Source organism: Rhipicephalus sanguineus, chromosome 3 (genome assembly GCF_013339695.2).
Source record: "Rhipicephalus sanguineus isolate Rsan-2018 chromosome 3, BIME_Rsan_1.4, whole genome shotgun sequence".
Classification (NCBI taxonomy): Eukaryota; Metazoa; Arthropoda; class Arachnida; order Ixodida; family Ixodidae; genus Rhipicephalus; species Rhipicephalus sanguineus.
In genome coordinates this window covers 109,264,151-109,283,084 of record NC_051178.1, presented here as the reverse complement: position 1 = coordinate 109,283,084, position 18,934 = coordinate 109,264,151, and the positions used below count along the sequence as shown (strand labels likewise).

General features: G+C 49.1%; 1 protein-coding gene across 1 annotated transcript; it reads right to left on the bottom strand.

Moving 5' to 3' along the window:
• Positions 1 to 6,011: 6,011 nt before the first annotated feature.
• LOC119385754 (uncharacterized transporter YutK) lies at positions 6,012 to 18,128 on the bottom strand. Its single transcript, XM_037653141.2, has 11 exons — positions 18,033 to 18,128; positions 16,825 to 17,178; positions 14,058 to 14,227; positions 13,362 to 13,503; positions 12,958 to 13,182; positions 12,405 to 12,566; positions 11,500 to 11,625; positions 10,841 to 10,971; positions 9,079 to 9,250; positions 7,826 to 8,165; positions 6,012 to 6,126 (listed from the first exon to the last, which is right to left on the bottom strand). Exons 1-11 carry the CDS (start codon positions 18,051 to 18,053, stop codon positions 6,062 to 6,064), a joined length of 1,908 nt encoding a protein of 635 aa, XP_037509069.1. The 5' UTR covers positions 18,054 to 18,128; the 3' UTR covers positions 6,012 to 6,061.
• Between the last annotated feature and the right edge of the window lie 806 nt (positions 18,129 to 18,934).

The following is an 18,934-nucleotide window of genomic DNA, read 5'->3' as shown; positions in this document are numbered from 1 at the left end:
TCACCGCATTTTTCTGAAACCACGCTGAGCGATCGGCCAAGCCATACCCATTGGGATGTCATTCGTTCATTCCCTCTCTCTCTCTGCCTGTCGCTGGACTTCAACAAAATTAGTCAAGTTCGCTACCACCGTTAGCGCTGAGGAATCGATGTAAGATAATTGTAAGAGTATACGCGATGCGCAGCGCCTATAGGGGCGCCACTGAAAGCCGCGTAGCGGCGGCCGTTGGAACCGCTGGCGGATAGAGTAGCAGACGCCTCCTTTCACTGCTAGCATGACGGAAGTGCGCGCGTGCGATTTGCTGCTTGTGCGCGTCCCAAATAATTACTTCTGCGGCGATAGTGTGCGCAGAGGAGCCCCACTTTATAATAGTGGACATGTGTCCGATGTCACAGCTGTGTTGGACGACAATGTCACCAAAAGCGCCTAGCCTTTGCCACAGACAAGAGTCAACAAGCTTCCCTACGAAGTGGAGCTCATCGTAAGTACACCGCTTTCTTTATAACGTCCCGACCACTAATGCCTGCATGCGTTCACGCGTGAACCAATGTTTTTTTCTCGACACAGTAGCTTCGTTTACGTGCCATGTGTTTATATAGTAGATTTTGAGGGAGCGTTGTCGCACCGGCGCATGGATTTCACGGGTGCGGCCACGCGAAGGGTCAGCGCTGGTAAAACTTTGAAACCAGCCCGATAAACTTGTGAAAAAATATCTCGGCAGCTTGCGCTAGTGGCACGGGACTGAGTCACTGCGGAGCTGGTGGTCACCTAGCTTGTCATAGCAGCTTGGCTACGTATTTGCTGGGTGTGTTCAGATAAGAACGTCGGTGCATGTCAGTCGACCCCTTGTAATTTCGCTGAAAAAAAAATATATTTCGTTGTCTATAAGTGAAAGCAGGCGTTCTCTTATTATTTCGACCTTTCTTAAGCGAATCGAGCTGTTTCTTATGTTCTTTCTTTTTTCTTTTTTTAGGGAACGGGCGAGCGCGGTCGGGCTGCAGAAGCGCCGCTTGTGCCGCCACTCAGCGTATGCGTTATCACGTTACCGACGTGCCATGGGTCCTCTCAGGGTATCCTCTCCAGCCACCTCCTTTGTGAGCCATACGCAGGCACCGGTGATCGCGTTCCAGTGCCATCATTCACCCCCCCCCCCCACCCCCAAATTTTTCAGTTTTGCTTGCGTATATATACACGCAGACATACAAACGCACGCAAGAACGTACATAAAGTACGGTTGAACACCCCCCCCCCTGAAAAAAATTTCTAGCAATGCCTCTGGGTAGAATGCAGCCGATTTCGTGCAGCACACGTATGATTCCACGGCGCTTTTGTAAAGGAGCCGTCACTGCCCCACATTCTCTGGCAATGCGCTTCGCGCCATTCATTTTTCAAGAGAGCCTAGGCATCGCGTCTTATCAGTAATAACAACCTCATGTGCATTGTAGCGTCTACAATGCAGACGAGGCGACCAAGTGTAAAACGTAGTATATAGCGTTCGCTGAAGACGTAGCGACATAATTGGAGAAATAAAAACACGGTAATCGTTCTAACAGTGCCGTAAACAAAGCGCGATTGCTTACCTTCTACGTCGTACAGCCGTAATCCACCGCTGCCGTCGCTCTCGCTCATGAAATAGCACCGGAAACCTGTAGAAGTGCGTTCCTGGCGATTTTTTGTGTGTGTTTGAGCACCCGACAACGCAGCAGTTATTTTTCTACATCGCTGAGGCCCGACAGAGTCGTTAAATCACGACGAAAACACATCCATCCGTGCACTCGCGTAGACGCTAGCGGGAACACTGCTCGCCGGTACCCGTCAGCGCTTCCGAGCCGTAGCGGCAGATGGCGTCGTCGGCGCTTTGCGCATCGCCTATTGCAGGTTTATTAAAGCGAAAGCCTTAGATGTCTCATGAAACGCGAAAATTGACCCTCGGCGTCGTCAACACGAGTGATTCAAAAAATCATCATCACGTGATGACATCACAGATCACCAAATTTGTGACATCATCAAGACGTCACTGTGACATCGTCATGACGTCACATAAACATGGCGTCACATAATGACGTCACATGTCGTCGTCGCTTGGTCAAAAGTGGGCCAATCACGGAGGCAGGGCGAAAACTTGGAGGGCGCTTCAGCTTCGCCTTCAAGAGTAGAACGCGATAGGGTAATCGGGCCCCGTGTGCATCGCCTTGTCAATTGCCAGCCTGACTACGGTTCGCGGTGCATGCCTCAACCATGTCGTAAGGAAACGAGCGACTGTGTTCGTAAGATTGGCCGTTAAAACGATCCTAGAACGCCTACTACAAGTACAGTTGTTAAGGGCCCAAGGCCATAATTCTTCCTTTTGCGAATCGGCGAAGGGCCCACTACGCGTCCGTATAAGGCAAAACGCGAACCTACGCAGCTGCTCACTTTGTTGATGCTTTTGCAGCTGATGATGATTAAACATGTATGAGTGCTTTGTAATGGGTGGATCTTTAAAACTCCCACTCTTTGCGCAATTCACGTGTTTTGACGCCTGGCGCGATTCTACGCTTCTACCACGCAATATTACATGCGTTAAGGGGACTCATTCCACTACTTGATAATCATCTAGTGTTTTTTCCCCAAGCTGGTTCTAGTAATAGCGTGACTCTGTGGTAGAACACCTGCTTGCCGCGCAGACGGCCTGGGTTCGATTCTCACTCGAACAGATTTTGTATTATTTATTGCGTTTGCATCTTTCTCGATTTTCCGGTCACGGACAAGATTATTTTTCGCTCACAACCAACGACACCGACACCGACAGCAGAATTTCTGCGAAACGAGCTCTTTAACGCTATCGCCTTAAAACCACGTCAGGTGCAGAAGGCTTTTTGAAGGGGACGGGGGAGGATCAGTGCATCGACTGAGAAGAAAAAGAAGATGGCTTTCACCTTCGAGTCGCCCTAGGCGAACGCATAAGGGACCTTGCGAGTTTTTTTTTTTTTTTTTCAAATTAACAAGGGCGGGTTTATGCTGTCGTCCGCCGCCACGCCAGTGTGCATATTCCTGTGCTTTGCCAGTGGCAGGGAGCAGGAGGAGTGCGAGTATTCGAGGATTAACAAACCGTATCACGTCCGCCTATTGGCCACTTCTTAGTCGATATTTGTACGCAACGTTATCGCCTGAAGACGACTTCTTCATAGGAAGCAAGTACAACGGTTTTGATTCCCCTGCTAACCCGAAGGTCGCGGGATCAAATCCCGGCCGCGGCGGCTGCATTTTCGGTGGAGGCGAAAATGTTTGAGGCCCGTGTGCTTTGATTTAGGTGCACGTTAAAGAACCTCAGGTGGTCGAAATTTCCGGAGCCCTCCACTACGGCGTCTCTCATAATCATATGGTGGTTTTGGGACGTTAAACCCCAGATATTATTATTAGTTTTGATTCCAACCTGAACGTTATCAGTTTCGAGGAGCTCTGTGGAACTGCGCGTCAAAAACGTGCAGGATGTGCGGACCTCGTAGTCCGCTTGAGATACACCATTTATCGCCTAGTCAAGTTCGTTAAATGGTTGGACATGGTCCAGGCGAGACCAGTCGTGACTTTTATTTGGATTAACCCATCGCCACGTTCACGAATATGAACGTCAAGCATGGACCGCTTTCGTGACTTTTTTTTTTTTTTTTTGCTCAGTGGATGTGCTTGTGTCCAGCTGCGAGGCGACACGGGCCCGATATCACGATCTCGGTAATCGGCCCTATACGTAGTGTGAAATACGTCAAACATGAACTAGGGCAGCCTACTCATGTAAAACAAATTCGCCGAAGGATGGGCTGGTGCGCGTACGGTAGACATCCTCATTTGATGGCCGGTAACTTACTCCTGCCGAAACATGATAGGCGTAACATGTTTAAAGATAGAGATAGGAATACAGAGAGGTTGGAAGACAGCAGAGGGGGATCATGGAACAAGCAGGCGCAGCCGGTACCCTAGTTGATATTAAGAGATGGACCCTGGCAGTTCACATCATGAGGAGGAGAGATTATCGATGGTCAGTTAGAGCGACGGAATGGACAAGATATACACGAGAAGCAGGGCCGAGGACGGCAAAGGGTTAGGCCGGAAGATTTGTTGCTTGCACTGGTGAACACTATCCACACGAGTGAGGGACGCACACCTGCTCGCCACACTCCACATCGCACAAATGCGGGTTTCCAGCGTCCCGTTGCATTGCTGATCGCCGCTTCTGTCCTCGCACAGATAACCATACATGACAAAGAGATGCGGTACTCGGTAGTCAGGAGGGCACCTTAAAAGCGAGTTGCGCGTGAGATTTGCGCCCACCCTCACTCACCCATTGTGCTACTTTGCCCATGAGTCAGGAAACACTGATGGGAAACGACTTAAATGGCGATGCGACGTGATCAGGAGTGGGCCGTCCAGCGGGCCAGGGCCGTCGCCGAGGACCTCAGAAGATGTTCCTCGAATGGTGGATCCCTGGCAGCCTAGCCCCGGGCACAATAACAAGCGCTGGACAAATAAAGTTTATTCAACTCGACTCAACGTGATACAAAATACCAAATCGGCAAAGACAGTGCGACACACTCGACAACTTACAGTGTTGTAAACTAATTGATAAATAGGTTTCATGTTTTTATTTCCTTCCTTTTCTCCGTATTACCTCAACTGTGGTCTGTCGTTATGTTGCAGCAATGTTGTATTTCTTCCGGTTTCTGAGCGCTCTAATTCTTGCACTGGATAGAGCGCCCAGCTTCGTCGAGGGACGTGCACAGGTTCGATCCCCATCGCAAGGCACCCATCGCTCGTAAACATACGCAAGAAATGCCCACATTCTGTTGCCCTGCACGTCCCCTCACCAAGTCGGGCGTGCTGCATGCATTTCCTTCCACGGGATGCACTGGTTGGGAAAGGATTTGCTCAGGCGACTGCGCATACTTGCTCTCCAATAGTCAAAACAAATGTTAAGCTATTAGAGCTACAGCAAACATCCAAAATATACTATTGTCTCCCAGGACATATTGTCACGTGGTCGTGGCGGTGAAGAAGGCGGCAGTCGGGCTGTTCAAGGGCCCCTCACCAGCCTCTGAAAATACAAAAGACGAGCGCAATATTCTCTCCAGGCGTTTCTCTTTTTTTCTGGCGCGCTTCGTGACGCCACAAGGGTGATTCCCGTGACGTCTATATAGTACATACTCCCGGTTGGTCCAGTATACGCCAAATATCAGATATGAATTGTCTCCTGCTCTGCTTTGACATGCAGCCGCCCATCCGTTCCTCCTGGCCTCGCATGGCTATCGTGCGCGATCAACTGATTTCACTTCAGTTTCTGTGTTTGCGACTGCGCAAACGGAGATAACAGTGTGTAGCCGACAAGCGTGAAATCTTGATAGGCTGAACGCTTAGTGCTGACATGGTACACGTGCCTTTAAGAAATACTAAGTGGCGAAGGGGGAGATTTGGCCTGTAGGAAGGGTAGCGAAGGCAAGGAGGAAACCACTCCCTCGTCTTTGAACGCGGGGTGGTGAGGGGCCCTTTAAAGACGAAACTCTTAACTGGGCTAACTTGTGCACAAAAAATGAAAAGTCAAAGTACAACCAATACACGCTATACACTGTTAACGGCGATCACAGTCGTCGGCCGTCGGGAATTCGACAGCTCGTGAAGCGCTTGGGCTTTTATACTCGCCTGATGGAACTTTTCAGCTTTATCGCTGGTGCTCGTGTTAGATCCAGAATCAATTCGGCTACTCGCGACGTTCGCGTAACCTTAAGAGAACAGTCTGAAGAAATCGCGAAGTTTCCTAAACACTCAGGCGCGGCTTGCGACAAGAGGTATAGTTACACGTGTAAAAGGCAGGTCACATGAAAGTGCAAAAAGTATCGCGCGTGGCAATATGTAGAACGTTCGAACTAAGCGAGGGGACAAAGCGGCTCCCAAGTCTTTTCGTGGCACAGCATTCCCAATTAAAGCCTCCTTTTGTACTTTTGTCCTTAAGTTACCGTCGTGAAGGAACTTAAGGTGATGGATTCCTTGATGTGGCAGAAATATATCCTGCTCAGTTTTTTATTGCTGCCTTCTAAAGAAAGTCGTAGCTATTGAAGGCCGTTGGGACATCGTAGGCTGCAGTATCCGTCAGCGCTCCTGCATTAAAAAAGGAGCATACAATTAACGCGCAAACCTACAGGAAGCGAAGTGATTCGTCAAATGGCTAATGACAGATTGAGCACAGTGTAATGGGATATGGTCATTCAGATCGTAACATTGTAGGTTGAAAACCTTCACTGACATTTCTTTTTTTTTGGTACATGTCCAGGCGCTAAATCTTTGCGTTTATTCAGACTGTGTAACATGCTCTCCTATACAAGCGAAACACATTTCTAAAAAAAATGAAAGAAGGTTAAAGCAATTTAACTCGAACCGCACCGTGACCGTGACCATAATGCCTATCTTCCCCAATGCGTTGGCCGACACCTGAGACCACAACAACAATGTTGCTCTGTACTACAGCTATCGAAAACGAAAGCGAGCGTTTCGGAGTGCTGGCAACATTCAGGTACTGCCACTCAGCTTGCGCCTTGGCGTGCTTCAGGGTAACACCCAAGCCGAATTCTACGTGTCCTTTCAAGTGCTGGTGCAATAGGCTCGATGACGGGCTGTATCGGTTGAAGTGCATTTGTGCTCCCCAAAGGGGTCCCTCATGGGAAAATGAGCAGAATATGCAGGCAAAATGAACAACTTTCTCAAGGATTAGTCTAATAACCTCGGAAACCTCATAACTGAAACGCTGAATAATTCACGCCTCACTAAAGTCGACCAAGTTAGTGTAAACCGCGTTATAACAAAGGCTCACGGGGATACTGATGCTCGCGCTCATACAGAATCACGGACTCGGTCAAAGAGAATCATCATTACCTGAACCCGTTCAGGGATTCACAAAATTAGGCATGCCCACTACGATAATGTCGATTTATTACAATGTAATCGTGTCTTAATCAGACTAACCCCGACTCCGGCATGCTCCAACTAGGTGGGACTCGCCCCGACTCACTCACACACGCTTTGACTCACCTCGGCACGACCGTACGCAGACTAATATGCAGTAACACAAGCTCACTCCCAGGCTTGAGCTGACTCGCATTTGGACACATGAGTGACACCGAGGGCATTTATTCTACGCCTTTTCCAGTGTCGCCATAACCGAGACTCTTGCAGAGAGTGCCCCTCGTGCAGTATATGTGGTGAAAGTTTATGAATCGTGGGCGCGACAACGTCAGCTGTTTTTCGTGGCATTTCATGCGGACGCACTGTGAGCACACACGGAGTTGAAGTGGTGCCCAGTGAAAATTATGCGTGCTCTGGATAGCGATGTCAAATATAAAGTGCCTTAAATACGGAATTATGTAGGAAGAAATGAATTAGGACAGAGCATTACGTCACGCAGCCAGCCGTGGCAAACCAACTCTCCGTGAAGCCATTCCCTTCGCCCTTCCTCCATGCGTGGTACCGCCATCTTGGGCCACTGGCTTCATACGTACTACGGCGCCGCTGGGCGGCTATTGCAAAAATACACGAAAAGCTGTACATGGCCATGGAGTAAATTCATGGAGTAAATCGAATCATGGCTCAAGTTCAAAAAGACAGTCTGCTGGGCTGGTTGGCCTACCATCGTTACCAATAAATTTAGCTCCTGGGTTCGTCGTCTGTGTTGTTCTTGTGTGCGTGTCAATCTTTCGCGCTGAAACTTAATTGTAATCCGGACTCAAGCTAGCCGACTTATGCTGAGCAGCTCTAAGAAGCAAGACTTCAACAAGATTTTCGTGACCGCATGCGTTCTACTCACCGGCAGTGCAGGCGGTCATGAAGCACGCCAGCGACCCGGCGATCAGCGCGCGTCCAGCTACGCGCGAGCAGTCGGAGAGGCGCTCCGGGGCCAGGACGGCGTATGCGCCCAGCTGTACGCCCAGGGCACCGAGGTTCGAGAAGCCGCACAGCGCGTGCGCGCACAGCATCTGGGAGCGCAGGGATAGCTGGCCGTCTCGTGCCAGCTCGCACATCTTACTGTAGGCCACGACCTCGTTCAGAGCGGCCTTCAGACCAAGCAGGGAGGCGACCCGCGAACACTCGTGAAGCCCGACGCCCATGGCGAGCGCCAGCGGCACGAACAGCCGGCCCAACAACCACTGGAATTATCGTGCGATATGAAATTACTGGATAGCGTGATAAACGTACGCCTCTTGACGCCCTTTCCCTGGCGAAGATGCGTAGCAGACTTGCAAAACGGTATTCGTGTGTTTGGTGCTGAGGAGACACAGGCGCATTGTATACGCGACATAGGGGAGTTGACGCAGCATACATGAAAGTAATAACCATATAGCGCCAACACTATAAGAAAGGTTACAGGAAGAGTTCAATTCTCCCAAAATTGTCGCGTTGACCTCTATGGCTGTAGCTTAAGTATAACGGACTAGTCCGAGAACAAGCTTTGTCCAATGAAGATTGAATAATCCCCTTATGTATATAAAGAGGCCAATACACAAGCGCCGAAGATGGATAATCGTTTTAAGAGACTAATAAAGTGAAGCGATTGGGTAGGCTTCGGATAGTGACAGAACAGCGTTGTAAGGTAACACCCCTTTACCGACGGAGCTTCTATTTCTTTTACGTACGAATTGACACTACTTGCATACATGTGCGAATGCGTGCTTCCCCTGTTATGCGGTTCTTAACTGTCACACCAAACGGCCTTAATGGTCCCCTTTGCGTCGTCAAGCCTTAGAACAGCCATATAGCTCGGAGAGAAATGCTTTATATGGCGTCTTTCGTTAACGGGCTCCTTTGAAAAACAGCAGCATATATATGAACCATTTCATGGCTATGCTTTTCTTCGCATAATGTTCCGAGCTTTTTGCGATCTAAGAGGTGTTGTTCAAGCATGGTACAATACGTGCAATGCTTTTCGTACATCAGACGTAACGCGACATCGGGAGGGATCCTTGTAGCTGTATTTGCTCATTCGTTAGTAGGCGTAGTCGATCCGCACTGCCGCTGAATTAAACAACGAAAGGTGCATAAAGCATGTCAACCACATCTTACGTTGAGCGTGACGAACTGCCATCCTACGAGGGAGCCGAGGGAGGCGAGCAGGGAGTCGATCAGCGCCATGAAGGACAGAAATCCCATCAGCGAGGCCACTACGTGTGCCGCCACCCGCAGCTGCGCCGATAGGCCGTACGCCACGGACTCCAGCAGGGTGCAGCCCGGACGGCTATCGCCGCAGGAGCAAGAGAATCGACGCGAAATATGCAATCATTGTAACTACAATGAAGGGATGCTTGCATTACAAAAACAGAGCAATCAATGATGCAGGGGCACCGCGGCACGTCTGCAAATGACACTCTGTAGTACCGTAGTGCAAAAGTTAATATAAAACAGTCACAGTTTCGCCGCAACGGCGAAGCAGCTCGAAATTTCCAGCGCGTCGCTTAAGCGCAAAGGACGCACGAAAAGAACACACACAGGACGAGCGCGAACCATCAAGTGTCACAACTCGACGCTCAAAAAGCGCGCTACTCCAGCATAAAGAAGCACGCACGAAACGAACGCACAGGTAAGCACAGGACGAGCGCATACTAACAGTAACAAAACAGCTGTTACTTATTTCTGGCTGAACAGTGCGCTCCTTTCGCAAACGCGCCCGCTGCAGCGAGCGAAGTGGCCTTCGTACGCTCTGTAACTTCAGCGTGGACATTGCGGAGTAAGCACAAGACCCCCCCCCCCTTTATAAAAGCGCAAGCGACCACGCCCTGTAGGGCGAAGGGCACCAGAGGCGCGCGCGCATCGCAACGAGCTGGGCGACGACCTCTAAAGCGCGCCCCTCGAGCATTTCGCGCATTTCGCGCCATCTCGCTGGTGACCAAGAAAGCACGCTGAAGTAAATGGTGTATATAAATAGCTCGCAGCGTTAGCACGCTGAATGACATACTTCACGTGGCCTAGCCGTCTAACGCCGCACGCTGCGGAGCAAGGGGTTGCCCATTCGATTCCGCGCTTCAGAAAACGTTTTTAAATTTTTTTCCTTTGTGGCTTTTATATTTATATACATACATATACATATACGGGACATATCGGCGACGGCAAAAACCAGCCGAGAGTGTTCATATGATTGTACCGCAATAAAAAAAGAACGCTCTGTATGAAAACACTGACACGTTACAAATGTCATGTCTATTCCGTTAATTGTATTTCAGGAACAGCGAAGACCCGGTGGTCATAGATATGCAGGAGGTTCATTAAATGCATGCACTCAACAATTCCGCAGAAATGTGACAAGGTATTGGCTTCATATGGCGCCGGACGACGGCGGCGGCAAAAACCAGCCGAGAGTGTCCATATAACTGCTATCTCAATAAAAGTACATGAATATCAACAGCGCTCGCCGGGCATGTAGGTGATGCATATGCTTCTCAGCAGTGGCACAGAACATGTACAGTCGCACCGTGTCGTATTCTTTGTTCGCTTCTGGATGTGCTTACACGTGCTCTAACACTGCTAAAGTGTCTACGTAAAGGTTGTAAAATAAGAGTAAGAAAATATGTTCGATATCTTCTAAGAGAGCGTGGTAACAGCGCTCGTCTTGGGCTTCTTTCTGCTAATGCAGGGCTGCGGAGGAAGCGCTCTTCTTGGCTCCGTTCTTTGATGTCCTTCACGTTTACCGAAGCCCGGTAAATACGGACAGCGAGGTCCTTCCGACTTTACGAAACTCTCAAGGACCTGGCGGCGCACAGTAATCCTCCCACCATTTTCGAACTCGATCGAACTCTACCCTTCCCTTGCAGGCGAAGTAATCGATCATTACCTTTTACGGGGGTCGCTGATCTTCTCAAGGCCGGTGCGGCTCTCCTCTGTCTCTGGGTAGAAAAGCTTGGCAAATCCAAGCGCCGCCGGTGCCGACATCAGGGAAGCGGCGATCATGTCCTCAGCCTTGACCTGCAATCACACAGCTATTAGCCACGAAGAATTATTTTCCCCTGATATCAGTTCAAGTCTACTCTGTTAAACTTGTGCAACCTGTGTAGCCACAAGTTACAGAAGGAACAGCAAAAGTTAAATGAATGGGGCAGAACTGTCGTTACGTATAAAAAGTACTATATACATGCAAGGTACTTGGTATATCCAACAAAGGATATATTAACTGCTGGTCGAAAACCGTACCGATACATATTTGGCGCAAAAGATACTACTAAACTACTAGAAATGCTGCGATCACAGAAGGGTTTTTCACTGGATCAACTGCCCATAACGCCACGTAAACATCGCACACACTATGAAACGAGTGAAAGGACTGAAGCGATTCCGCAAAAGAGTCTGCATAACTCAGGACACGGTCTCCTCTATTGTGCATGCCAGGAAGGGAAAGCAAACTATGATGCCTGAATAATGATTAGCGAACAACCATTAGTGAACAGCCCTTGAACCTACAGTTGGTAATTGCGGTTTATAAGAGCGCCAACTCACGCCGAAGGTCGTGAAGACGGCGAAGAGGCTTCCCGATATGGTGGCGAAGCCGCAAGTCATGACGCAGTGGATTTCGGACATGGTCAGCTGCGTCAGGCACGGCTTTATCAGCAGCACCGAGTCAGCCTGCGTGTAGACGACAGCACGCCTTAAGGTCGCAGTTCCAGCGCGGTGACGCCACGCGCGGGCAGCCAGAGCGCTCGTAGAGGAGCCCGCTGTTCTGTATACGCCAATTTCGCAACTCATCATGAGCCTATAGGAACCCGACGCACTTGCGTTGCTACTACAGTCCAAGAAAGAAAGATTCATGTGCACTTGTATGGAAATCTCTTCATGCTGCTCACGCAGACGGCTATAACACAGGCAGTGTTGAGCGTCTACACCTTTTAATGAATGAATCCTGAGATTGACTCTCCCTGCGTATACGGACGCGGCTATAATGGGGTTCATCGCCGGATATGCAGAAGGCTACATAACAAAGGTACCGCTAACCTTCGACAGTGATGTGTTAATGTAATCATATAAGTGCTTATATGTGCTTCACCGTCGAGATATACAAAAGGCTATACAAAAAAAGGCACCGTTATAAATTCGACAGTGATATGTTTATGCCATCGTCTCAGTGCCCTATGATGTATTTATCTACAACCGCTGCCTAACGTTGTTACTTAGGCAGTACCCGTAATAAACGACGAGCAGCAGCAACATCAGCGGTGTTAAAACAGAATTATATCTTGAACCAAGCAGCTACTGCTCTAGTAAGTATCCTCTGTTTTAAAGTGCAGCGCTCGAGCACTCAGAATCGTATAGGCAAAAAAAGTGTTAAATTTCATGTCGCCGTCCATGCAGTGAAAGTAGCAACCGCTACCATGTAGTGGCGAACGTGCGAGTACGAGTAATCGCACCATGCCGAGGAACACGTTGCTGGCTGCACAGTAGGACTCGCAAGTGGTAGTGCCCAGCACGAAGGCCATGAGGCGGCCCACTTTGAGTGCGAGGCACTGCAGCAGCCCGTAGTGACACAGCAGTGACACTACCATGCCAAAAAACACCGCGGCCGACAGCACCTGGGTAATAAGAGAAGCATCTATGGTCATGGAAGATTCCGGAGTGCCAGGTCCAAACAGCAAGGACACAGGCATACTCACACACACGCACAGTACCAAACTCACACACAGTTTGCACATAAACACGAACGTGCACACGCGCAAACAAACACACACGAACTCAAACACAATCACACACGCACGTCTGCAGACAAGTAAGCTCCTATAAACGCGCGTCACGCAATTCCCTATGGAAGTTCTTCGTCCTGTTAATCATTGGGAAGACATCGGCTCCAGTCGTTTCGCAGGGAGCCAATAATTCCTCACCAACGACCATGGTCATCTCGATTATGCCTTGCCTTTCGTTAGAAGCGATGTCGCTTAGGTGCAACTTTTGTATAGAACCACGTACACTGAGCGCAAGCACGGGCTTCTGCTGTGGCAGACCGTCCCCGTCCAGCTGCCCCGTGGCCAGGTAGCCGAACACGAAGCGCGCCCCGTGGCTGGCGAACGCGATAACCGCGTTGATCTTGTCGGCGAGGCAGAGCAAGGCGCGTCGGCCAATCTTCCAGCGCAGCAGAAGCAGGCCCAGCACAAACTGGAGCAGGAAGCCGCTCAGCACGGGGCGCCACTTAATCTGCAGTGGGGACGCCGTTAATGTGAAGCCGTTGTTCAACAGCGGAGCCGTTAACGGGAGCTCCGTTAGGGTTGACGTGGCCGTTATTAAATACCCTAAAAATCATTCACAGACTGTGCATCTAAGCAAATGTGCTCAGATATACGTCGGACAGTGCAAACCGTATAGCACTCGTATACCTTGCTGCGGTTCTTGGAGAAGACGTATCCGAAGCCGACCAGAAGAAGCATTCCGAAACTGGCCTTTACGCGGGGCCGGTGCAGTCGCGAGTCGATGGCGACAAACAGAAGCACGGAGACCCACACCACGACCCAGGTAGCCCTGGACGAAGGTTAAGAGAAATATTGCAAGCTGTAGTTGGACCTTGTTTTGCAGGAGCTATGTATATCGAACGCACTCGACGGAATCCAATACATTTCAGTATGTCTAATTTGTGAAGTGGTTATTTCACGCACGTGTTCACGTGCTATGCAGTGTGGCACACTTCTCAGCCGTGTTGAAGAGTTACTCGTTGTCCGAACGAGAGATCCATGCGTGTCTTCTTCGCCTAATTGAATAACAGTACAGCCAGGGTGACGTGCTGGGAGACGGAATCTAGATCTCACTCTTGGACACGTAATTCTTTGCTCTTTTTTTCGTTCCGTAGTGATGCGTGAAACTTCGGCGGTAGAGCTGCAGTATGATCTTCATTTTCTTTGTACCTTGATAACCTTGCTGTGGAGTCTGTGGCACAGGCAACGCAGTCTCAGAGTCTCTGTATGGACTGATTATGTTCAAGTGCGAAAGTTGGGCTGTGCCAGCCAACTCACCACAATTAAACGCGTGATTGATGATTGGTTTTGGTGTGCTTGAGGAAATCGCGCGCGATTCCTCACCTGGCTATCCATTTGCAATCGCTGAGCCACAACGTCCGTTTCTTGGCGCTTTCATTAATGGCGGCCATCTTTTTGCGGGGTACCAAGTATAAGAAGAGCCTGAACCACAGCCATATGTCCAGGAACAGCAGCAGCAGGAGCAAAAAGCCCGAGCCCTGGCACCACGGCGCCTGGAAAGAGAATTTAATCTCGCATGTCATCATCAGGCACGAAAACAAAAAGTCGGAATGCAGATAAGCGAGAAGGGTTACAGTGACGACGACAAGAACTGATGGTTTATAACATCTCAAAGTAACTTGAGAAATACCCTTAGACGGATCGCGTATAAAATATCCCTCATAGTTTGAAAGATGGTTCAACAAGACTAAGTACAGGTCGAGATGGTGCACAGCTTTTGGGAAAGATTAAGCGCAAAACAGACACTCACAAATCAGAGATACATGGGCCACGGCACAGGAGCTAACAGCATGCTTATTAACTTGAGAAATACCCCTATACAGATGACATATCAAAGAGCCGTCATAGGGAGAAAGATAGTTCAACAAAATTTGGTACAACATATCGTTCACAATATGAGGCCTTTTTTATATGTGACCAGTCAAAAGGCACCCGCAACGGTGGTCTAGTGGTTATGGTGCTCGACTGCTGACCCGAAAGCCGCGGGTTCGAATCCCGGCCACGACGGCCGCATATCGATGGATGTGAAATGCTTGAGGCCTGTGTACTCAGATTTAGCCGCACGTTAAAGAACACGAGATGGTCGAAATTTCGGGAGCCCTCATCTACGGCATCCCTCATAATCATATCGTGGTTTCGGGACGTAAAACTCCGCAAATTATTATTCTTTAAAGGGTATTTCTCAAGTTAACAAGCATGCTGCTAGCGAATGTCCTGTGTACCTCCGCTTTGAAAGTGTGTCGTCTGCGCTTAATATTTCCCAGCAGCTCGATGTAGTTCGTCGTCTTTTGTTTTTTTTTTAATCACACTCCTCTACTGGCCATTCTGCATGCCTTCCCTGTAGTCAAGTGCCACATTGACGTTCGAGCATTCGAGCTGATCTAAGGAAGCGGTGCCTATAGATAGGCATCGAATATGGCCGTTCATTCACGTTTCCTCCATAGATAGAGAGAGAGAGTGAGTTGTTTTTGGTCACGCATGCGCGAAAGATTTTCTTTCGCGCATGCGTGGCTCTGCGCAGGCGGGAGATTTGAACCGTGTTGCGGATTCTCTCTCCTCCGTGCGAGGACTTTCGCGAGTCCAGCTAAGCAGCTCCCGCTGTTTTGTTTTGTTTTTACCTCAGAAAAATAAAAAAAAAAGTATGTTGATATGATCGCAGCACGTGACGGGAGACCTCGTGAACAAGTCGCAGCACTATTTTCCGAGGTCGAAACTGCGTGATACTCATATGTCCAGGGCAACGCTTGACGAAAAAGAAAACAAGAAAGACACATTCGTTCTTCTACTGGCATATCGATAGGTATGCTATACCTGCATTGCGTGACTACTAGGCTGTGCAAAATGTACTAAGCCTGTCTTTATTATAACGCACGTGCTGGAAATATTCGTGCTGTCGGCGGGGAGCAGTTGTTGTGGACGAGGGCACACCGCTCAATCTCAGCTCAACGAGAACAAAATAAACTTCGTTGATAAAAGCCAAAGACAGTCGAAACAATTTAGAATAACATACTGTGAAACATTGTTCTAGTGAACGAAGACCCGGACAGGATATGAAGAGGCACAGGCTGGCGTTATGTGTGTCTTTCTATCATGTCCGTGTCCTTGTTCGCCAGTACGATGCTTCACAATATTCACCAGAATAAAGAAGCCGAGCTGTTAATGCTTAGAATATTATAAATTATGCTTGAAAGCTTGCTCTGTCAACCAGACTTCCAACTGTTTTTATAGTCGACAAGCTGACTACACCTATAGATATAAAGGATCCGTTTGAATTCTTGAAAATTTCGAGTTTAACGAATGATCAACAAATGATGATCAACAAATGCGATGCCGCATCAGGCGGATGTCATTGTAGTTGTATTAGAAAGCGGGTCCGTACGTTCAATATGATAAATATGGTAAATATGTTAAATCTGGAAAATCAATATAGTAAGTCTTCGCAGTCAGAAAGCAGCGTCATTCGGTGCCAGCATTACGAAGGTCCCGCCTCGCCTCTGGTAATTGTGCCTCTATACACAAGGCCAGTGCAGTGTATAGTCGGCGTCAGAAGTTCACGCGACACGGGTTCTACAACGAGCGTGAGTTTCTATTCGGTAATGACTACGACGCTTCAAGTTAAAACAGCAAGCTGGGCGAATGGGTAACTGGATATCTTGTGAAACTCAAGACGGACACGAGCGCTTGCGTCATCTTCATTTCTCTTCCCTCGTCTGTGTCACGCTGCCCATTCCTCAAGCTTGTGATTTGGGCCTAGATTGCTGTATCGGCGGCGAGGAGTTACGGAGTCGCCCTCTATGATCAAAACGATGGCAGGTCTCGCACGCGGAGCGACCTTGTCGCATGCGCCCTTCGTGCGACTGAGACGGCCGGCCCGTTTTATTTATGCTTTAACCGTGTTCGTCTCGAGTGCCTGCGCGCTCTAATACTAGCGCGTGGAACATACGATGCGCGGGGCGATGTTATCGATTTGGACTTTATACGTAACATGACGGCGACGGCAGTGGCGACGACAAACACCCACCGAGAGTGTCCATGTAATTGCTATCGCAATATAACATTGAAGCGCTTTAAGGAGGAACCTTCAACTCGCCTTGCGGTCCCATCCGGTTTCCAGGAACGCGAATATCAGGAGCGCATGCGCGGCGACCAGTACCAGGATCTTGAGCATAAGCGGGAGGCGGGCAGCCACGGCGGCCCACGGGATCTGAAGCTTGCGCACCTCCACGGGGTACGTGGCAGGCAGGGACAGCGTGTTGCCGTCTCCGTTGGAACCATCCGCCAGCGGCGACGGAATCCCGCCAGAGCTGAGCGCTGTCGCAGCGCCGGCGGCAGCGATCCCCGGGACGGAGGCGTGTTCGGGCAGCCGCGACAGGATGAAGGACATCACGCTGCGCGTCTCGTCGATGGAGTCGTCGGCCGACGCCAGGCTCTCCTCCGAGCCGCGCTGTTCGGAAGAGGTCGAACAGCCGGTTAGGTAGCAAGGTCTGACCCGACTTATTCAACCGGCTGGCCAAACTATATAGGCGATGCACGTCATATCCTCAGCAGCAACAGCGGTAAGAAATTACACGATATACAGTGCTAAAGTCTGGGTTATGGCCATATATTTCTGAGGGCACCGCTTCTGTTTTGTTGGTGTAGAGTGGAAGTAGAACACCGTCGCCCGGAGAGGGCGAGGGGCCTGTGGAGGTGAGTGTAGTAGCGCGCCACGGTTTTATGCCATGTATCCTACGCTACAGCGACATCCGGGTGTTGAGCCACGTGCCCTATATGACCACATCGCTCGATCTGGCTATGCATCACCTCTCCTCCTTTGAGTGCTCCAGAAAATATGTCTGTTTTTACGAATACGCGGTCAGCAATCAACAAAGATAGCTGGGCAAGTTAGTGTTGGTTTGTTTTCTGTGACATAACGCCATAGAGGTTGAGACAAGACAGCTCTCACGTGCCAATAATTTTACCGGTAGGACAGAGCACTGGCATCCTGCCATGTCCAATTATTTTTACAGTTAAGCTGTTTACCTTATGCGTCCCCAGCATGCGTTCCCAGAGGAAACAATAGGGGGGGGGGGGATTCTTGGTCGTATATGCTGCTGCCGAAATATCAGCTGGTCGTATAAAAAGCTAAGACGTGAACCTGCGTCCAGAAGATTTTCTGCCCTTGTTTCGATAAATCTCCCCGGCTTCCGTAGCAATCGCACCACATCGAAACATACAGTGAGAATCATTGCCCGCGACGTGTAAAATACGCAACTGCAAGCCGCTAGCTGCATGACATACTAGTATGTATAGGCTCACCCTGTTCCTGATGCGAGACATTGCGTTCTTGCTTCTTTTAGTTGGCTTGTTCCTTTCAAACGCTTGAGCAGACTGCTGTGAGCTTCTTCTTCGACTCAGCTACCGCCAGTGGCTCGTGCGCACGTTGGCTAGCGTGCGCCACAGCTCGTGTCAGAAGAACTGGCTATTGATGATGACTATGATGATGATGAAGATATTCTTTTCCTGATGAACGCTCACCCACAAAGGGGGTGGGCCAAGAACCAGTCAGCAGGAGGTTTGAGGTAAAGACCTATGAAGTTAAAAGAAACGGGAAATTTAGATTAAAAACGAAACATTAAATAAACGAAAATGCTAAACGAGCAAATGGTCAGACTACCATATGTAATTTATGACAGAGGTAATAACCCACGCGGTAATAAACATCTGGATATGAAGTTATACAAAGAATAGATTTAGGAAATGTATTTGAAACCAATGATATGAAGAAATAAAGATAGACTAACGCGGTGGACCACAGCGCGCGGTAGTCGCCTCTCTCAGGAATTTTAATAAAGTTTGAACCAACCAGCCAACGGTAAACTTTTTTTTTATTTATGTAATCGAACACAGCAGAACAGACGAACATGTGCCTATAACATAACGTAGTGCCGCCAAATGATAAAAATTACTGCATCATTTATTGCTAATCCTATCTTCTGAGGTGGAGCTGCAAGGCACCTTTTTCCATTGTTGTACTCGTACCCAGAAACTCAGACATTTCTTTCTCGTTCCCTGATCAGGCTCTGCGTAAAAAAAAAATGAACGAAGAGAGAGGGAGGGGGGGGGGGGGCAAAGAGTAGCCTAGTTTTGTTAATGAAATGCTCAACATTTCACAAAAACAAAAAAAAGGAAACCGCAGTTCGCACTAAACATACTGATTT

Bases quoted from the DNA above. Each gene is read 5' to 3' on its own strand.
- LOC119385754 (XM_037653141.2), bottom strand. From the start codon at position 18,053: ATGTCTCGCATCAGGAACAGG. The intron at 14,228-16,824 runs GCGAGTTGAAGG...TTCTCTTTCCAG, and splicing joins AAACCGGATGGGACCGCAAG to GCGCCGTGGTGCCAGGGCTC. The intron at 8,166-9,078 runs GTAAGATGTGGT...CGATAATTCCAG, and splicing joins GGCAGTTCGTCACGCTCAAC to TGGTTGTTGGGCCGGCTGTT.